This window comes from Scleropages formosus, chromosome 11 (assembly GCF_900964775.1).
Source record: "Scleropages formosus chromosome 11, fSclFor1.1, whole genome shotgun sequence".
Taxonomy (NCBI): Eukaryota; Metazoa; Chordata; class Actinopteri; order Osteoglossiformes; family Osteoglossidae; genus Scleropages; species Scleropages formosus.
This window is the reverse complement of record NC_041816.1, coordinates 1,487,547-1,509,501: the sequence shown is the minus strand read 5'-3', so window position 1 is coordinate 1,509,501 and position 21,955 is coordinate 1,487,547. Positions and strand designations below refer to the sequence as shown.

General features: G+C 41.7%; 1 protein-coding gene across 3 annotated transcripts in view; it reads left to right on the top strand.

The window, feature by feature from the left end:
* LOC108934675 (AP-3 complex subunit beta-2-like) overlaps positions 1-21,955 on the top strand; it is a 37,778-nt gene that overhangs the window by 5,309 nt on the left and 10,514 nt on the right. For all 3 annotated transcript variants that reach the window (XM_018752696.2, XM_029256238.1, XM_018752695.2), the window contains exons 2-17: positions 7,009-7,084; positions 8,989-9,063; positions 9,824-9,919; positions 11,857-12,017; positions 12,903-12,969; positions 13,900-14,082; positions 14,180-14,359; positions 14,830-14,927; positions 16,322-16,376; positions 16,678-16,749; positions 16,925-16,987; positions 17,114-17,246; positions 17,502-17,611; positions 17,924-18,100; positions 19,126-19,312; positions 19,660-19,778. In XM_018752696.2, the coding sequence (XP_018608212.2) occupies positions 7,009-7,084; positions 8,989-9,063; positions 9,824-9,919; positions 11,857-12,017; positions 12,903-12,969; positions 13,900-14,082; positions 14,180-14,359; positions 14,830-14,927; positions 16,322-16,376; positions 16,678-16,749; positions 16,925-16,987; positions 17,114-17,246; positions 17,502-17,611; positions 17,924-18,100; positions 19,126-19,312; positions 19,660-19,778 (1,852 nt within the window). The remainder of the gene's footprint in view (positions 1-7,008; positions 7,085-8,988; positions 9,064-9,823; positions 9,920-11,856; positions 12,018-12,902; positions 12,970-13,899; positions 14,083-14,179; positions 14,360-14,829; positions 14,928-16,321; positions 16,377-16,677; positions 16,750-16,924; positions 16,988-17,113; positions 17,247-17,501; positions 17,612-17,923; positions 18,101-19,125; positions 19,313-19,659; positions 19,779-21,955) is intronic.

Below are 21,955 nucleotides of genomic sequence, written 5' to 3'. Positions count from 1 at the left end.
TGTAGTCCTGCGTGTCGGAGAGCAGCTGGGAAAAGTCGGGATCGCTCGCGCCAACAGGTGGTCTCACACGTGCCAGGGGGATGAAACCCATGCAGAGGCTGTTGCAGCTGCCGGCCAATGCGGTCAGCATGGTGAAGACGGCGCAGGGCCAGGAAGAGGCCAGGAGCCCCGTGTTGACTCCGGACAACGGGCAGCCGGCCTGGTACAACGCGGTGCCGCCGGAGGAGAGCAGGCACATCCGGCCTGGAGGGGAGCAGGAGGAACCGGGCTCATCGGAGGATGCCCAGATGCAGCCTCTGCGGTAGGGCAACGCACACCCTGCGCAGCCTGGGTCTCCAGACTCACACTTAGTGAGCAGCAGTCGTGATCCTGCCGTGCTAATTGTGTCCGTAGATGTGCGTCCATGGATGGGTGCTCTTTGAGAATACCAGAGTAAACAACCTGGAAAGACAGACCTTGGTGCCACCATTGTCATCGTTTGTTTTACCTTGCCATGAGATCACACATGGTTTAAACTCTTAGTGGAGCCTTTGACATTTTAGGATTTTTTTAAACTTTTCTTTCAGCCCCAGTGATTTGAATAATTTATGTTGTGTGTGTGTTGGAGGCATGTGGTTTGTGCCTGCTCTCTGTTTGTTGCACTTGCCAATGAAGTCACAGGAGATTGAAGCTCTTAACTGAATGTTTGATATTTTAGCCTTTTTTGAAGGTGAGTAGGGCTTAACAAGTTTCATTACGCGAACTCCTGACTTTCATTAAATATTTTCACAAATTTTCTTGGGAATATTATTCATCACATACAGTCTATTAAATGGGTTAACACAACCCATCTTCTGATTATTCTTTGCTTTCCCGGTGCTTACTTACCCTGCCTGACTGGCTCTTTGCCTTTAGGAAAGCGCTAAATAAACATGCAGGTTGATGTTAGCTGCGAAAGGCTTTCGGTGACACATTTGCACACGGAGGGGAGAATTAAGAAGTGCTGGGAAAATCCTGATTGACTTTATCACACTGAAGCAGAGCAGCACCAGTCAAACAGCGCTGCCTTCACAGAATCTTGCAAGAGGTGAATGAAATTACGCACAATTGCTTTAATATTCATCCTCAGAAGACTGTGCGGGTCAAAAACATTGGAGAATATAGCATTTTGCCTATATTTATTGTAGTTCTTGATGCGCAGTGTGATTTTCTAGCAGAAATGGGGAGCTCACACCCATCCGTTGCTGGATGAGATTGCCTGCCATAAAGACGCCAGGCACACAGCGATGTGAAGCGCACGCCACACGGCCTTCTCCAGTAATCAGGTGGCAATGGCTCCATGTGATAAAGTCTTCTATTAACAGGGTTGTTTTGTTTGCCAGCAGCAGTGATTGCATGCTGACTGAATTCCCCACTCCGCTGAGCATCACTGTTATTATTTTGGGCTCCGTTATATTTGTGGGTTGTGAATGGGATTGATAGACAGTCTGCAAGCAGTGTGACTCACGCCAAGACGAATGCCACACACTGCACATTCAATAACAGCCTGGAACACTTATTTACAGTTATTGTAACGCCTGTGGCACAGGAAGCTGAAGAACTGCTGGGCAGAATCAGAATCCCTGCTGGCTGGCTCGGGTTCTCTCGGGTAGGAGTACGCGCTGTCCGCCTCGGCATCTCGGGTCACGTTCCGCTTCTCCGCCACTTCAAGGCGCTGCCCTGACACTCGTCTTCAGCAGCATTTGTATTTTCCAACAGATGAAACCAACAGAGGTGCTCTGTATCCCCTCTAAATTAAAGACTGGAGAATGTCTGCATATTGACAAGAAAAATTTAAAAAATGTGAAATTGTTTCTCATAGTCGCTGAATGTATTCGGAAGATACAAATAACCATGGTGATTTCTATTGGTGAGATAATGTTGCCAGTTTATTTTTAAATTCAGCTGATTACATTTAAGTGAAGTTGCAGCTGACAAGGGGCTTTGCGGGTTGACATGGCACATGCACATAAAAATTGTATAGAAGTGGTTCACTATAAAACTTAAATGGGGTACCACAAGCTGTATAATAAGTGTGTTCGTTACAATTTTGTTCTAATGAAAATACATAATAAACAATATTTACAATTTTTAAAATAATATTTCAAATTATTAAAAAAAGACAAGTATACACGAATGTATGTACACTGTACTAGACACTTCCACTCACAATAGTAATTCTAATACAAGAGAACATGAATGAAGAACAGACAGACAATAGCACAGGAGAACAGAATCAAGTGGAAGAGAGGTGCCCAGGAGGTATCTGGGGTATCAGGAGTCATCCAGGAGAGGTTTGATGCAGCTCGCTACTCCAGTTGTCATGAGTTTGGCACTGTCATTTGTGTGTGGAAGTCTGTTTCTTGCATATTTACCACCCTCCATTTGTCAAAAATTTTGCATGTCCACTGCAAACTTCAGCCTTCACCCAAACACAGATGTGGAGTATTAAAAAGACAGCATGACTGGAGGGTATTTACACAACACCCCCCCAACACACACACAAAGCTTTCAAACATGTATAGTGGGACATTTCGAGAGAAACTGCACAATTTACCACAAAACTACACGGTAATGACACGGTTTATCTTACAATGATATACAATGTAGTCACATCTTATGAGCACTGGACTCAACATACTGTCAGCTTTATGCATGCATTATGCATGCATTGTACATCATTGTAAGATAAACCGTGTCATTACCGTGTAGTTTTGCGGTAAATTGTGCAGTTTCTCTCGAAATGTCCCACTATACATGTTTGAAAGCTTTGTGTGTGTGTTGGGGAAGGTGTTGTGTAAATACCCTCCAGTCATGCTGTCTTTTTAATACTCCACATCTGTGTTTGGGTGAAGGCTGAAGTTTGCAGTGAACACCTTGGAAGAGGGCCTCTCTCATGCACCCATGTGTCTGCACACTGTTACTGGTCCGGCTGAGCTTCAGCAAGAAAACGGCTGTACACTGATTTAATTTACATGACTTAATGGTCCTCTGGCCCACACTAATGTGTTTAGCACAGCCAAAGCTCTATGTTACATTGGCAAAACAGGCTGGCATGAAATTCCTCTTTGAGTGAAGACAACTTTTTTTCGAACAGCACACTTTAAAAGAATTTAGTGTCTGAAGAGGGTGGAATGGGAGGGAAAACAGCTGATTTCTGGCTGCGAATCCACTTTTATGGTACTTTTCTGTTTCATAGCATTTTTGAAAGCTTTGCAATGACCATGATCATTGTAAACAATTTATCAGAACAACTTGTTATTGGGACAGCCCAACAAATACATATTAGCAGCAGTTCTCAAGGAAGCTGTGCACAAATATTGAGGTGGGGGGGGGACATTAAGTCTTGCTTGAGGTGACACACCTCCCTCCGCCTTGTTACACCTATGCTTGTAATGCTGTAAACTTGTCAAATTTCCAGATAGAGTCAGTGTTTTTCCAGTTTTTCCATTCTGTTGTCATAGATGGCAAGTCATTTTCCACATATTTTCTGAACGTCTTGTGTACGTTTCGAAAACCCCATGTGGCGTGAGGGGACATGCGTATCAGATATGCTCCCCAAGTGATCGCAATGCACACGTGACAAGAAAAGAAGGATTTTTAACAGGCAGCGCTTGGGAAGTCGTTGGCATCGAAAGCTTCACTCGGTGCATCCACAGTTTCTGCTTCCTGAAACAATTACTCCATGAACTGCCGGGGGAGTGGAAATCGGTTTTAATTTGTTTTATTTCAATTTTTTGTTGCCTTGGAAACCTTTGTGCATCTGTAGTTGCAACAAGACATTATACACAGTTAATTTAGGCCGTAATGGAATTCCAGGATCCAGGGGAATTTTTTAATTATGTTACTTCTTTCTACGTCCAACACAAGCGTTCATAGTGAGGACAGTTTCATGTTTTGATAGCATGTTTTTCCACTGTTTCTGGTTTTTGGAAGTGTATATGATCATACATACTGTTGGCGAGGCTGTTTCTCATTGCCACTCTGGCAGAGCCTTTAAAACCACCTGGCTTAAGAGGTAATGAATGAAGGCAGAAGTTGTTCCTTTATATACATAAAAAAACATTGGCTGATATTAAGCATTAAATTAGTATGGGCATTCAGGGTGTGATATGAATCAAATTTTTTTTTTTTAGAAATCTCCTGATGTCTAAAAACAATTTGAATTTCTGGAAAGAGATTAATTAGCGATTAACAAGGGGAGCATGTTAACTCAAATAGAGTTTATATGGAATTTAAACAGAATGTAAAGGAACGATATTTGTTCTTTCAGTCCTGTAAGAAATGACGGTTTTTCTCTGCTCTGCCATGTTCAAAAGGAATCCCAAGCATTGTCAAAATATTAATGTCTAAACTGTTAATGTTCAACTTTGCAAGAAGTATTTTTGTATTTCCACAATAGACTATAATAGAAAATAGAAAATTCAGTGGTGAACATTGTTTTATTACAACTGATTTCACACGTGTGAGTAGTGTCAGTTTTTAATCAGCTTGCTGAATTCTTACTTTAAAGTATAGTTGTTTTAATTCAGTTAATTCAGCCTTTTTGTTAATGGCATCACTATTTCCTTAATAGCATTATTTACATTTCCCTGTTATTAAAGTGGAAGCTTATACCTAACAAATTAATGGTGAATAATGCTATGAAAATGAGTTATGGAGAAGCAATGAGTCAAAATGTCTTTCGGCTCTGGGCTTGGAATGAGTTTGACATCATCCAACCATCCAGTTTCAACAACCACTTGATCTGATGAGGGGTGCGGTGATCCAGAGCCTAACCCAGAATCATTGGTTACAAGGCTAAGGGGAGTACACCTTGGACAGGATGCAAGTCCATCGCAGGGTAGCCATACACACACATGCTCACAGACGATGAACAATTTAGCATCACCAATTCACCTAATTAGCACATCTTTGGTTTGTATCAGAACACCGGAGCACTTGGAGGAAACCCGCACAGACATGGGGAGAACATGCAAACTTCACACAGGCTGAGCTGGGATCAAAACCCCATCGTCTTGCACCACCCAAGTGCTGTGAGGCAGCAGTGCTACTTGCTGCACCATCATGCCAGCCCAAGTTTGACATCAGTCAACATACAAATTGTAATGACTGTGGTCCTTAGGCTCCAGACCACTGCAACCCTGCTCTGGGGCAGCAGTTATTTATAATAGATGGACAGATAGATGTGGTCCTGAACAATGGGTTGGCCTCGTGTCCTAATTTTCTCATATTGTAATACCTTGTCTATTTTGCAGTAACATCCTATTTAATGACATTTTCTGGTGACTCGGGACTCATCAAAGTGCTGTAGGATTGACTGCCGCTTTATTAGTTGCATGATAAATGTTGCCTCACAACAGTCGCTGGTTAATGAGCAAAGGCTGCTGTAACCCATGGATCTCGCACAAGGAAAGGTCAACAGGTGTTTTTTGTTGAGATTGCCGCTACACCCACACTCCTGACACGCAGTCATTTTGAACTGAGGCAGTCATGGGTGAATGCTGAACAGGTCTCATCTGCTTTCTTTTCATATCAGATTAGCTAATAATTTATGAGACACCTGGTTACTGTTGTCTAGTAAAAATTGTCTGGGGTTCCAAGAGAGAATGACGGTTAAAGCTACACTGGCTCCTCATGTTACTGATGGCTGACTTGCAAATTTTTACACATTTTTCAGTCTTTTGAATGACATTTTCTTTACTTGTCCGTTTTATAAAATGTCTGCAGGCGAGTGAACATGACTCATGTTTACCCACCCAGTTAATAGATATCAGTAAGTGCACTAAGCAAAACTAGAATATGGGCTCCCCTTAAGTGTGTGTGTTAGATATTATAGCTACATCTGAGGTTTTTGTAGAGCCTAACCTTTGAATAAATCATTTACATTTACATTTATTCATTTATCAGACGCTTTTGTCCAAAGCAACGTACAATTTATGCATTACATTAAGAGAAGGAGACTTAGCTGCAAACATGAAAGTCTCAAGCAAATCAAGGGACATCTTTATTCTTATGCTTTTGTTTATTATGATTTAGGGAAAAGAGGTGACTTTGGAGTTATGAACAAAGTGAGTTACACACGGAAAGACTGGTCCTTCATTTGTAAGTTGAGGAGCCGGTGCAACTGATTTGAAGAACTTTTTTACAGATACAATAAGGTGGTTTTCTTTCAGCTGCTTTCTTAATGACGCACCTTGTTTCGGACAGTAAATTTAATAGTCGCTGTCAGACAGAGCTATGCCAGACAGCTGAATATGCTGTTGGCCACAGTTCCTTGCCAGAATATAACCATTAGTCTACAACAATACATCTAGCACAGCAAGAGCTGAGCATAGAGGTAGATGGAGCATTTGTGGGATAACAGGCAATTTCACAGTGGACCCTGGTGCTACCAGGAGGCAGAGTAATGCACAAACATTTTGGCATTTATTACTTACAGCTGAAAAGAAGACCTCTCTAATGGCCTCACTCTTTCAGTGATCACCCTCTTTTCAACTATTGACAGTTACCATGGTAACTCTGCTTTTACAAAAAGTAAAGTACACGTGGTCCATTACTCTTAACAAGGCTCGGTGTTCAAAAGTCCCAAGTTGTGCTTTTACCATGCTTTCTGGGGATTTTCACATTGCTGTGTTTAATATAAAGCTATGCAGAGGTTTTCCTAATGTGTGAAGCCGAAGACACGTTGATCTCCAAGGTTATGTCCTGCATGTTCCCTTGAAGTACTGTTGCATACACCAAACTACACAGAAATTTGACGTGGGAGTAAACCAAAACACCAAGACCATGGAGCATATTTGGATATTTCGAACTGGATATAGAATTACATGTATTAATTACACAACAGATTAAATTTGAAATTCATTCCACTTTTCCTGCATTTTTAAGACCCTGAAAACTCCCATTTCCATTTTATCACAGTGGGAATTAAGCGCTGAGGGTTAGTGCCTCTAAGAACATCTGTGTTAAAATATCTCTTTCTTGTAGACATGATGACCTGAAGGAGATGCTGGACAGCAACAAGGACTCACTGAAGCTGGAGGCCATGAAGAGAATTGTAGCAGTGAGTAGCAACCACAAAAGACCAACAGGACACATAAACACAGGCAACCAAGCTGCAAAACTCATGAAATATGAATGATTAGAAGCGTCATGTATCAAATACGCTGCATTTTCAGGTTATTAATTTTCTTATATACAGACATCTTCTGCTTCATTTTATTCTTCCTCACTTTCTTGAATTTGTGTGTTGCGGAGCAAAATCAGTTAGTTGGCAGCTGGTAGAATGATGGAATAGGAATGCAATACCATCTTCATTCAACTGACTTCCACAGTATTTGGACCTCATGTCTGGCATGTGGCTGTGTTGGTGATCAATAACATGGTGAAAAATAGTGTACATGTTTATGGGATGAATCGGTCAGCTGTAAGTGTTGAATAGGACAGATGCTGTTATTAATTTGTCATTTTAAATTCATTTTTGTTTTAATGTAGCGCTGAATGAATAAAAATGTTTAAACATTTGTACGTTAAAACATAATGCCTGTTTATCCGTTATAGTCGTACCTGACATTTTTATGGAACCTAACCTGTAAATGAATCGAGAGGCATCCGTACTTTTAAGCTTTTATTGGTAGGTTATAATTAATGTTGGTTGAGACCAGAATACTGAAAAATATTTGATATGCCTATGTGATAAAGCAGGTTTCAATCAGAACCAGATAGGTTGTGAAGATGGTATATTTATATTCTCAGTAACTTTAAATGAGGTGCAAAATCGAAAGCACAAAAGTTTTTGGTTCTGGCTCCACTCTTACACAGAACTGCTGAATCTCTGTCGATATTTAAAAAGGGTCTCAAAAGTCACCTCTTTTGGACACACTTCTGCCTTGATCTCTTAAGTGTTTCATAAATGTGTAGATGCTTGTTATCTGTATAATTTTGAATAATTTGGTTTATCAAAAGCCGGTATGCAGCTACTCAGTTAATGTATACTGGTTCATATGGTAGAATAGAATCATTCGTCTGCTTCCAAATCTCTCCTCGTGTTAATGAAATGCACTATATGTATTATTCTCTGAGATGCATGCAATTTTCGAGAACAGCAGCGTCTGCTAAATGAATAAATGTAAATGCAAAAGTTTTACAGTATTTTTCTCTTTATTTAAGGTTAATATGAAGTTCTTTAAAGAACTTGACCTGTAAATAAAGCGAGGGACATCTGTATTATGTAACTTCTATTCATGAATTTGTTGATTACTTTATGTTTTACTTTAGCTACATTTTCTTTATACTAGATGATAGTACAAAGCTTGATATTTGTTCTGACTGGGGCATCATGCTGATAGCTCTTCTGTAAGACTTGATAGGCTAAGGGTGATCCCTACAACTTCTGCCTACTTGCTACCTGCCTACTTCTGCTCAGCTGTAACGCAGAGGATGTTAAGTCAGGTGTTACATATTTATTAAGTGCATCATTTTATGAGATTTCTGCACAGGAGCCCTGCGCTGAATTGTTAATTATCAACTGAAAGTGCACACAAGGTTAATTCGTTGTTATCTCAATTAGTCATTGGCGTCGAAGTGGTAAGGGAGTCAGGATGCTCTTACAGCTGGGATGATGGTGTTGAGCACAGACAAGGTCTGAGGCCTATATTCACGCCCATCATGGTTCAGTCCAGTGGTCCCTCCACAAAGAAGTTTCACCAGAGTACATCACACTGTGAAATGGATACGTTCTCTGACATTGCACACTGCTACTTTCATATCATAGTCATATTTATATAAGGGATTTAAATTCAGAAATACCTGTTTTCAAATATATGTGGAAATAATATTACATTACAGTTGAAAGAAAAAAATGTGTAGCACTTTTTTGTGTCCAAGATATAAAATGAGCAGCATTGCCATGAACTCCAGAAGTTACGTAGCTTAATGATTCCCACTTAAGTCCTGTGTCTCCTTCAGATGATTGCCAGGGGTAAAAATGCTTCAGACCTGTTCCCCGCAGTGGTGAAGAACGTGGCCTGTAAGAACATTGAGGTGAGTCCCCCACGCCCCTCACGGTAGCGGTACGCTCCCAAAAGACTCGACAGTACACCTCACACGCGGCCATTCGGTCTGTTCGATATTAGTAGGATTCTGCTGAGTTGATGTGCAGCCAGTGCTAGAGAAAAGGCACCAGAGGAATTTGTAAGAGGTGCTCCTGTTTTGATATGTTCAGTCTTTGCCTTTAGCTATTTCAAGGAGGGGTGGCACAGTGAGTAGCGCTGCTGTCTCACAGTGCTTGGGTGGTCTGTGAGGGCGTGGGTTCAATCCCTGCTCAGTCTGTATGGAGTTTGCTTGTTCTCCATGTGTCTGTGTGGGTTTCCTCCGGGTGCTCTGGTTTCCTCCCACAGTCAAAAGATATGCTGTTCAGGTTCATCTGTAGTGTGTGAGTGACAAAGAGTGTATTCACTGGTGTATAGATGAGTGACCCAGTGCAAGTAGTGTATCTAGCAGTGTAAGTCACCTTGGTGAATAAGGTGTGTGGGTTCATAACACTACATAGAGTTCATTGGAATTTGCTTTGGAGAAAAGTGTCTGCTAAATAAATAAATGTAAATGTAGGGAAAGAAAGGCTTGGAAGTGCAGATTGTCCTGTGATGATTATTGTTTCTATATATGTCAGCTTTAGCAACTTTTTTCGTATTACATGAAAAGATTACTGCGTGTGTTTTAGTTTTTGCTGGTTTTTCTCTCCAGGCGAACACCACTTGGGTTAAGTTATGCTTGAGTTCACAATAAACATTTCTGCCCCCAGGTGAAGAAGCTGGTCTATGTGTACTTGGTGCGCTACGCAGAAGAACAGCAGGACCTCGCTCTGCTGTCAATTTCCACCTTCCAGAGGGGGCTGAAGGTTAGTGTCAATCAGGGGAACTGGCTGATCATATACATATATTCTAACATTTCAATGGCTCCACAATAAATCGTTTTGAGTGACAAATGGGACAAAGTAAAGGAGTACTAGTCATGTAGACATAACTCTTTTCCTGTCCTTCTAACCCCCTCACTAGAGCTATAGAACAAAAATATATTTTTCCATGGGCTTCGATTATGTCATACAATATTGTGAGATCTGTATAATCGCTACCTCCATATTCATGTGGTTTTGTGTACCCATAGTATTGTTGTGAATAGGAATGACATTTAAGGGGATCCTTAGGTCTCCTCCACTACCAGTGCAGTTTTTGTGTGCTTGTTCAGAAGGAACCTTTGAGAAGCATCTGCATTGGGAGATCACCCAGTGACCAGCAGAAGAAAGCTATGAAGCTGATGATATTTATAGTGTTTGACACGCTGGAAAGGACATGCAATCTCCGGGAGAGGTCTACGAGTAATACCGTTATATTGACTCGTTCCGACTACTGGAACCAACTCTAGATTTTGTCTTTAGCTATTAAAAGCAGGGTCCCTCCCTCACAATGCAATGTTTTATTAATCATATTTGTCATACAAGTTTAATAGATGTACATAACGATGATGTGACATTTACACAATGACACCTCAAATAACACAATCACATTTTCATTGCTTCCCTTTGAAGTTCTTTTAGAAGGTTATGGAAGATCTGTCATCTGCTGTTCACCATACCAGAGGTTCTTTTCAGCCACAAGTCAGATTTACACATTTATTTTCATTTACTTTGTTTGGCCATGTTGAAACTTAGGACATTCATCCCCTTGCTGAAAACAAAGAAAGATCAAGTGCCACACTGTGATTGTACCATGTGCCGGGGAGAATAAGGAGCCACACAGGTCATGTGAAAGCTGTGACCTGGGAGAGGAGGAATGTGTGAACTGTCAACACCAGAAATGCTCGGTGATGTCCTGACAAGCTGTCATTTTGGGCTACAACTGTGCTTGTGACCAATTTCGAGACGCTGCTACATAATTATTTGTCTACAGTTTAAGAATGTTGTAATTTATTACTGTGACAGAATGAAAGCATTATTATTGTGACAGAATTACTTAAACTTCTGACATTTTCACAGTTTAAAAATGCAGACTTCAGCCAGTTTACACAGAAAATAACATTTGCTGTTTTTCCGCCATGGGCTTTGAAAAAGGAAAAGTAGGGTTTTATTCTACTCATTAAAGGATGAGTGCTATCTTGAGGGACAGACAGAAAATACTTTGTGTAGTGCAAAGTCACATTGAAGCAACATAATTAAAACATTAATCACAGAGTAAATTAGATCATCTATAAATGTCAAACCCATGTAAGTGCAGTCTACTATTTTTTGCGTTTTTAAATTTGCATAAATAGTCAGATTCTGGAGCGCAGAGGTACAATACAAATTTACGGATGATTTTTGTTCTTTTCACAGATAATGAAACCACATAATCAGCAAGAAAATAATATATTCTCAAGGCACTAAAGGGCATTTACAATGAAGTGATTAATCATTGCAAACTAATAAAACATGTTGTGATTTGTAAATTAAATGCAAAAAATTCAACTATTGTAGAGCATTGCAAAAAAACCTAATGTGAACGGAAAAAGGTCTCAGTGTTTGTCTTGTTTCAGTCTTTATCTTTGACAGTTTGCTCACCTCTGCACCTAATGCATAATCTCTCAGCTCCCGCTCTCCAGATCTTAATCATTTGAGCTTAATAAAATAAATATATATATATATATATCCTTATGTGAATTACTGCAGGGTGACTGTGTGAAAATAACCGTGTTTGCCATGTCTCAACTCCTGCTTGTATTCCCGTCATCCTTACGAGTTATAGGGATATCAGCCAAACAGCATTCATCTGAACTCATTCATCTGGCTGTTCCCTCCTTCAGGACCCAAACCAGCTGATCCGAGCCAGCGCCTTGCGGGTCCTCTCCAGCATCAGAGTGACCATCATTGTACCTATTATGATGCTCGCCATCAAGGAGGCCGCCTCGGACATGTCCCCCTACGTCCGCAAGACTGCTGCCCACGCCATCCCCAAGCTCTACAGGTATGCGTGAGGGTTGGGCAGGTTGTTACGTTCCTCATTCAGCAATCCATAGCTACGCCACCTGAAAGACCTGACTATGACATCACTGGGGTAGGATCACAGGACTTATACTTATTATACAGCTCCCACCTCACATCTTCTTTTTGGGCAAATATTCTGAAACGGGTGTGATCAACTTCTTTGCGCAGCTGAAGTTTTTTTAATGAGTGACGACTCTGCTCTTTCTACTCTGTCACTGGCGGCTTTTTTTCATCTGCAGTAGCTTCTTGGCGGATGAGCTAAAAATGGACTTAGTGTGAACTTTTTTCAGCACTTGTGAAGGTGTCAAGCTTCTTAATGCAGTGCTTATAAATCAAAAAAGTCCCACTGGAAAACGACAGTTTCTGGCAGTAACAAATCGTGCAGTAAGCCCCATTAACACCACTTTTGTCTTTTTTTAGATGTCTGCATTTCTCAAGCACACATCTACCAGTGTCTAAATTGCTTTTTGTTTGTATGTGTGATGCCTCATCCAGAGTGTACAATGCTTCCTGGCATATGTTTCTAGGAAAGGTTCTGAACCACCGAGAACCAGCGGTGGGTGGGTGGATGAATGGATGCATGGATGGATGGATGGATGACACTAGGGTTAGGGTTAGAGAGAGAGAGGGGTAAAAAGCCTTACTGACAGAAGCACACAGTCTTCCTAAAATAGAAACCAATGATTACTAAAGAGACGGCAGAAATCCATAATCCTCAAACACTTATAGCATGCAGTGTGTGTCCCTGCAGCACATCGGACCGTCCCATTTAGGGCTCCCTGGATCTGTTTTTCCCTCGTTGGCCTATTGGCTGACAGTCAGTCTCTGTCCTGTGTGCTCTCGACTTAAACTTGTGTTTGTGCAGCTTGGACCCAGACCAGAAGGACCAGTTGATTGAAGTCATCGAAAAACTCCTGGCCGACAAAACAACGGTGAGAAGGTTTCACAGTGACGCTCCTCAAGATCAATCTTCTCTGACACATTTACACACAACACACTGCATATGCTTCTACATCACATGTACATGACAATATCAAGAAAAATATTTTTGGACTGCGGGGGTGCGGTGGCGCAGTGGGTTGGACCACAGTCCTGCTCTCCGGTGGGTCTGGGGTTCGAGTCCCGCTTGGGGTGCCTTGCGATGGACCGGCGTCCCGTCCTGGGTGTGTCCCCTCCCCCTCCGGCCTTACGCCCTGTGTTGCCGGGTAGGCTCCGGTTCCCCGTGACCCCGTATGGGACAAGCGGTTCTGAAAATGTGTGTGTGTGTGTGTGTGTGTGTGTGTATTTTTGGACTTCGACACTTACACTATTGATATGTTTTCTCCTTTTTGTTTTATTCGTTATATTTTGGTGTATCTTAATTTCCCCTTGAAACATATATGTTTCTGACATGCATTCATAATTTTCGGTTTCTTGCTCAGAATAAATATGTCAACTTAGACCTTAAAGTGGTCTATTCAGTTCCATTTCAGTTCAACTCAGTTCAAATCAGTTTATTTGCACCGAATGCTCTTCTCACCAGAGTGATACAGAGCGTCGAACAAGGTTAGAGTGCTAAACAGGGATATGTATAACACATATAAATAATTAACAGCAGAGTAAGCCAGCTAGCAACAGTAGAACCTCTGCAGGTCCTCCGGGGGTTCAAATACCAGTGGCTGCCCACTCCTCTTGGAGATTCAACTGTGGAGCCAGAGGACCTGTGTGGATATGTCTAATTTGCACAGCTAAGCTATAGAGGTTTTAATTCAATGTCCAATTCTGCATTAAGATTCTTTGCTTCTTCTGTGTCAGATCACAAAGCTGTGAGAAGCCAATAAAATATGTTTTGTGAAAGGGATGGTTGTGCTCCTCACGTGCAGCTGGTGGCCGGCAGCGTGGTGATGGCTTTTGAGGAGGTGTGTCCCGAACGCATAGACCTGATCCACAAGAACTACCGCAAATTGTGCAACCTGCTGATCGATGTGGAGGAGTGGGGCCAGGTGGTCATCATCAACATGCTGACACGCTACGCACGTACTCAGTTCCTCAACCCCAATGCCAACGTGAGTGTGTCCGCCGCACCCCACCCTGCCTTGCCATACATGCCTAAAATCACATGCTGGTCTCTGAACCCCGTTCCATCTGTAACCCCCCTCACAGGAGTCCCTCCTGGAAGAAGGTGGGGAAAAGACCTTCTATGGCTCTGACGAGGAGGAAGGGAAGGAGGACAAGGTGGAGGCTGCCGCCCTGGTAGTCAAGAGGAAGCCCTATGTGATGGACCCAGACCACAGGCTGTTGCTGCGCAACACCAAGCCCCTGCTGCAGAGCCGCAACGCAGCAGTGAGTTTCCCCACAACCCTGAGTGACGTGTAACCACATGTGAATATTTCTAACATAGGTCACACAGAGAAATTTTACAAACAACTATAATTCTCAAGGACACCTGGTAGTGTAGTGGTTAGAGCTGTTTTTGGATCTAAAGGTTGCAGGTTCGAGCCTCACTTCCAGCTCTAGTAGCTTTGAGCAAGGTGCTTACCCTAAAATTGCTCCAGTAAAAAATTACCCAGCTGTATAAATGGGTGAATAATTTTAAGTAGATTAACATTATAAGGCGCTTTGGAGAAAAGTGTCAGCTACGTGAATAAATGTAATTCAGGTAGAGACAACAAGAAAATGAGATATTTACTCTGAAAGAGCACATCTGTATACATAAGAAGTGGGCGCATTTTAATAGTTTTGTCGTTACGACAAGGGTGGAGAGCTGTAGAAAAAACAAAACATGACCCTTCCCCATCCTCCTCTCCCTCTAGGTGGTAATGGCTGTTGCCCAGTTGTACTTCCATCTGGCCCCCAAAGCAGAAGTTGGGGTCATCGCCAAGGCCCTGGTTCGACTCATGAGGAGTCACAGGTGTGTTGCCATTGGCCATCCCAGGGATGGTGAGCAGCCAGTCAGAGATCTGCTTAAAACTGCACTGTTCACGACAATGCGGAAGTAGAAGGGAATGTTAGGGTACCTTATACCAAAATGTAATACACCTTTAGAGAAGATAGATAACATCATCAAACAACTTTGTTTTGAGTATCTTTTTGTAGTGCACTGTGTGGACAGTATTGGCTATGTGTTCTTACTGCAGTTTGGACCTAAATTCAATTCTGCTGAAAGCGAGCAGCGAGCTTAGAGGTCTGGGTTTTTGAATGCTTGTTGGCTTGTTGCTGGAATTAAAGAGCAGAAGAAAATGGCTTTTTTGCTGCTCACTGGGATGGGTTTTGTAATTGGTTTTGTGGCTGGTATGCAGTTCTGTAAAATCTTTCGGCCTGCAGCATCTGTCCCTGGGGCAACCCTAAGACACCCTCCTTTGCTTTTGCTGGACCATGCAAAATATGTATGGTTTAGTGCAGATGTTCCACATTTAACACAATACTTATGACCAAAAGAATGGAATCAATGTGGAATTTTGAATTACCCCCATACAGGTCTCTGTCTGTTGGTGTGTTAGCAATGTGAGAGTGTTACCGTGAGAGTATGGAACATTATGGGAAGTGTGTGAAGTTCCATAGGAATGTCTGTCAGCCATATTAGGTATGTTATTAAATTGAATGATTGTAGAGACAGCAGAGAAATTCGCAGTAAAAGTTGAACTGATAGTTTTTCAGGTGTGCATGTGCATTTTGGCAATAGTGCGCAGTTTCTGAAAGTTGTTAATAACCGCAGTGTGCTCAGTGAAATCCTGCTTGGTTTATTGCTCATCCTGTGGAAAACAGATAATTTAAAAAAAAAGTGGGAATTATCCCACAGCAGTATACACACACACACACACACACACACACACACACACACACACACACATACACAAACTCTAGAAAACTGCCCTGGGTTTTACAAGCATGGTCTGGAAGCATGAAAGCAAAGGTAACAGGTGTCATGCACTTTTGTATTGTTTTCAGAGATGTGTGTCACATTGAAGAAAAGCATCTGTTAAACAAATGTCAGTGTACATGTAGATGTTTTCTCTTGTGCTGAGAACATAGGTTGACACTTATAGTATATAGATGTTTTTCAGTGTTCTAATGGTATTTGGGACAATTTGTTTGGGATTTTCAGATGGGCTGGGAATTATTTTTCCCGACACCCGTACTATTTTCAGGAACAGATGCCTGATGCGAGGGATGCCTGTGTTCTGATTACTGTTGTGTTTTTCTGTCACCAGCGTAATCAGTGCAGCAAACATTACTTTCATAGATAAAGTACATTGGCCTTGAATTAACTGAGACATAGCAAATATGCTGTCCTTCTCTCGACAGCGAAGTCCAGTATGTTGTGCTACAGAATGTGGCGACAATGACCATCAAGCGAAGAGTAAGTGCTTCACATCTCTGGCGTCTGTTCATGTTTTGGTCCATTAGTTAGTCTAATGAGTCTGATTCCCCACTCAAATCTATTCATGTTTTTTTCGTACAAAAATTCACTTTAAAATCTGAAAAAGGACAGATGGGTCTGATCTACGATTGCACAATATATGTAAATTGCTCTTTCTAGACAGAGAATTTTTTTTTGCATTAAAATGAAAATATTCCTGTCCTAATTTTTAGGATTCTGTGCCTTCGTGTTTGAACTGTGAGTATGAAATTAAATAATTTCTGCATCTTTGCCTTTGAAGGGGATGTTTGAGCCATACCTAAAGAGTTTCTATATCCGCTCAACAGACCCCACCCAAATCAAAGTCCTAAAGGTAATCCAGGATGCTCTTTCTATCATAACCATTTTTGGTCTTGCCAGTGGTGAACTAATTTGCTCCATTATCTTTTTTGTGAGTAGATGAATTTATCTGAATTTCTTAAATTAAGGTTTGCTTCTGTGCTTGTTACTTTTATTGCTGATCAAAATTTTTTTTGACGCTTATACAGTTGGAGGTACTGACCAACTTGGCAAATGAGACTAACATATCTACAATTTTAAGAGAATTTCAGGTAGAGTGGATATTTTTAAAGCCTCCAACTTTTGTTTCCCTTTCTCAAAAATGTTTAATTAAGTCCTTGTTAATGATGTAATGTTCAGTTAAAAAGTGTAATGTGTTCCTTCCTTCCATGATTCAGACCTACATTAAAAGTATGGACAAAGATTTTGTTGCTGCCACCATCCAAGCCATCGGCCGTTGTGCCACCAACATTGGAGAGGTGAGGGACACCTGTCTGAATGGACTAGTCCAGCTGCTGTCCAACCGCGATGGTGAGTATACCTGGCCGAGTTCACCAAGATACGGCATTTAGTTTTAGCTTGTTACTCTGTCTCTTCATTTATTTCTTTCACGTCTCAATACTTCATTAAGACCAATACGTACACATGAACTGGGTCCCCAAACACCCTTCAGTTGAGTTAAAATCCATATGTTGATGATACAGTAATTTTTTTGTGGTTCTCTTATTTTAATTTCTGACCCCTTCACACTTTTGGACCCCTCTTTTTCACAATTCCATGCTCCAGAGCTGGTTGTTGCTGAGTCAGTTGTGGTGATTAAGAAGCTTCTCCAGATGCAGCCTGAAAAGCACAGCGACATCATCAAACACATGGCCAAACTCACTGACAACATCCAGGTGAAACAGTTTCATGAGCACCTTGTGCAAAATGACCTCTGTCTCTTTATATACCACACTGAATTTGCTGCACATTTTTACAGGATAGAATGAAGTGCAGAGCTTCATTGTGACAAACTGTCACAAGAGCTAGAGTGTGTGCACTTTTTTGAGTTATCATTCCAATAGCCATTGATGTATACCCAGAACATTGACGTGATATTAATTCTGGAGTAATATTGAATGTCATTCAACAGGTGAGTTATTTTGAAAACCAGCTTACTGTGTGCCCAGATTCTGATCACTGACTATTTTTTTTTGCTTCATTCTCAGGTGCCCATGGCACGAGCGAGCATCCTGTGGCTCATCGGCGAGTACTGCGAGCATGTTCCAAAGATTGCTCCCGATGTCCTGAGGAAGATGGCTAAGTCCTTCACCAATGAGGAAGACATAGTCAAGCTTCAGATCCTCAACCTGGCAGCCAAGCTGTACCTTACCAACTCCAAACAGGTAATACTATATCCATTAGATCCATATAACATTCATCTTTGCTTGGCTGTCCCTTTACAAACCAGTTTAAAAGACTATGAATTGAATTTTAGTCCTTCAGAAACCAAGCTGTTACATTCTCAGCATAAGTTTGAATGGTGTATCGTGGCAGCTGGACGAGTTATATTTATTTGTCAGTTTTATGGCCTATCAGCCAGCTCTGTGTGGTGCTTCTCATACTGCGGTGCATTTAGTTGCTATGCCACCAACTTGCATCACAGATGGTGCCTCTCCATTTTCCTTTTAAATCGCAGTGATGTGAATTCCAACAACTGGGTAAACCTTGCGTGCAATCAGAGTGCTTGCTCTCACAGCCATGTGGTGAGCATTTCTGGAATTTGCCGGCCTTGCCGTATATACTAATGGAGCATTAACGATGTAGCCAACCATGTTTTCACAAGCCGCTGCATTGCACCATCACAAGCTCACTTTACTGTCATAGTGATGTGTTGCTTAAGGGGAATTCAGACTGATTTAAAACTGAGAAAAGGCAAAATGGCAGGTTCTATGATTCAAAAGCCTACCTGTTGTACATGTAACAGAAAGCCAAGCAATTTTTATCACAGTAATTTCAATAAGATACAGTGCTTTGTTCTGGTGTTGAGGGTCGCTGTCCATTGTGCTGAAAGTGAATCACTCATAAAAAAGCCTCCTAATTCTTCAACTTGTAGAACAACAGCGCATTTTCTTCACAAGGGAGCGTTGTTGTGAACTTCAGGGTGAGGATAATTATTCTATAAGCACCAGGGTATGGCAGATGAAAGTGTAGGTTTGGTGTGAGTAATTCTCTTTTAATCCCATCTGATGCCATGAATATGCATTGAAAAGGTATCAGGTCTCTTCGCGTGGTTTGAATTTGTTAGGGAATTTACTAGGTTTCATGAAGGCAAAGGCCTGGGGCGATAACACACACACACTACCAGTGTCACTGCCAATCAGTCTGATCCTCCAGGCCATGAACTATCCCGTCTCTCTCTACCTTCCAGACCAAGCTGCTCACTCAGTATGTGCTCAACCTGGCCAAGTATGACCAGAACTACGACATCAGGGACCGGGCACGGTTCATCCGCCAGCTTATTGTGCCCACAGACAAGAGTGGTGCCCTCAGCAAGTATGCCAAGAAGCTCTTCCTGGCATTGAAGCCAGCTCCAGTACTAGAGTCTCCATTTAAAGGTAGGAGGAACACCCCAGTTACTGGATACCAATGCAGAGCTAAAAATTTTACAGAAACATCAGAGAGGAGAATATTTAATTGAAGGCATTTATCTTGAGAATTGTTTTCTCAAACTTATGAAGTTATGTCGAAAGAACAAAAATAATTTTACCCTGTGTCAGTTAAGGATGCAAGTGCATTGCAGTTTTCAACAAACTTCTTGAAAATCTGCAAAGGTGGCTTGCGGTTATTGACGATAATAGTCAATGTGCACTGTAAAATGGGTATATTGTGATATGATTTAGTGCTCCACTTAGGAAATGGAGTAGCCAGGTGATCAGAGGTGCATCATATGTTTGTACTGCAGACAGAGATCACTTCCAGCTCGGCTCCCTCTCTCATCTCCTCAATGCCAAGGCTGGGGGCTACCAGGAGCTGCCCGATTGGCCGGAGTCCGCCCCTGACCCCTCTGTGCGCAACGTCGAGGTAAAGTATCCAACGTGCTCCATGAACATGCAGGCAGGCAGAAGCCGTGACCTGAAAGACTGCATTGTCAGTACTGCCGCAAGGAATTTCTGGATGAATCCAAAACCTCCTCCAAATTACCTTCTTAGCGCTGACGAATAAAAAATGTTTATGTGCCCCAAACTGAAAGCAGGCCATGATATGCATATCATATCCTGGTTTCCCCCATGCTTTTGTAAAAGAAAGTGACCAGATTTCAGTGCCCATACATAAAGATAATCTAGCACATCTTGAATTTACTAATAATCGCTTTGTATCAAAACTCATAGGTGCATGGACTGTATCTTTCAGCTGCTTTCCTGCACTGAAAGGAAGTGGTTTCCATGGCAGCATGCTGAGGAATTGTTTATCTTTTGAAACCTGAGACAGTACACACTTGACCAATGGAGCCTGCCTTTGGAACCATTCTCTACATGTGGTCAGGTTCCTATATATCAGGGTTCACCCAGGTCTTGGCCTTCACTTCCACAAAGTTCTCCGTGACACCACAGCCTTCCTTGTGCACTGTGTGTACATTCTTTGGAAAATGGCACATGAGCTTTGGAGAGGAACACCATTATAGGCCCATCTATAGCCCCATGTAATTTTCCTCGATTTTTAAGGTAACAACTCGAAAAGTAAGATCAAATCAACATTCTGGCACAAACTCTGCTTTAAATAGCTTCTTTAATAAAAATTTCTCACTGTTGCTTCACATCCTATGACCTGTGCACTGGTTTTCATTTTTTCCATCCATGTGTGCTGTTGTCTTGTCTGTGACTGATGCAGATCTACCCTCTGAGGTCAGGGGATGCGGTGAACGCTGTGTCTGGTGCGAAACCCCTTCCTTCCCCATGTCCAGTTCCTCCATCTCTGACCTCCTCTCTCTTTGCCCCGGCCACAGGAAGTCATTTCCAGCAGCGTGGGGCGGATCGGCTTGCTAGGAGACTGGCAAGAGGTGCCCCACAGAGTGCTGTGCACTTGTGTCATTCTTCCTCTTTAACCTACGGCAAGCAGGCAGGCTCGGAACCTTCACATGATATAGTGGATAAGAGAGCATACCTGTCCACTTTAAAAATTTTTAACTGTTAATGAAATCAGTGTTATAAATGTCCAGGTTATGTATCTAATACGTGCTTTTAGCAAACACTTGCCTGACTTTATTCTGACACAAAGGTCCATTTAGATGATTAGAAGTATAATTACAACCGGATGTTTGTCAGTGGCTTTTGAAGATGGAGTATTCGGTACAGTGGATGGATTCGTAGAAACCTATGGTTGCTAGTTTACAGAGCTAAAAATTTGTACAGTGATTTGTTTTATGAATGATTGTTAAAGTTTCTTATAGTGACCTTTTCTAGTTTATTTGTTTTTGATTGCATTTTTTTGAGGACTTGCTTGTCTTTCTAATTTTTTTGTCTGCTGGAAGGAAAGCAATAGGTGTCAGTTAAACTCAAACCAAATAGGTGCTTAAGATATTGTGTCATTTTGAATGAGTGCTAATGTATCACAAAGTTAATCAGAATATTAAAATCAAAAGTAATATGAAGTATTTTTATGTAGTTTAGCTATATTATTTCTAATTTTTGTACTTATAAATTACTATAAGGCATCCGGTCTCAAGTTGCGCTTGTAAGTTAAGGAGCTGGTGGATTCTGTTTTTAAGATGCAGCACATACCTCTGGATGTTGTTTTCATCCAAAGTATTTGAGTGTTATGTAACAGTCCTTAAACACAAATTATGTTGATTACAGTGACAGCATTAAATGTTTATTCTGGGAATTTCAACCACTTCGAGGGCATGAGTGGTGGCAGCATGTGGCATTGCTTTTGGTGTATATGAGCAGTCCTCTAAATGCTTTGCACGTGAAGTGCGTTAAGTCAGGGTGTTCTCCAGTAATGGTCTTTTTGCTTTGGTTCGAGAGGTGGGACAGTTAGCAGAATCAGACAGTTTTGGACAGAACTGGAACTAGCACCCCCAGGACATGTGTCTAGGAGGACTGTGGCTGAGGACCCCTGCGTTAGGTATTTGAGTCACAGTGTGCAGGCCCAAATCTCATTTAGATATTTGCTTCCAGATCCTCCGTAGGCACCTGTATTGTATAGCACAAGGTAACTACATTCACTCCACTCTGTTTTTCTTTCAGTAATCGTGACCT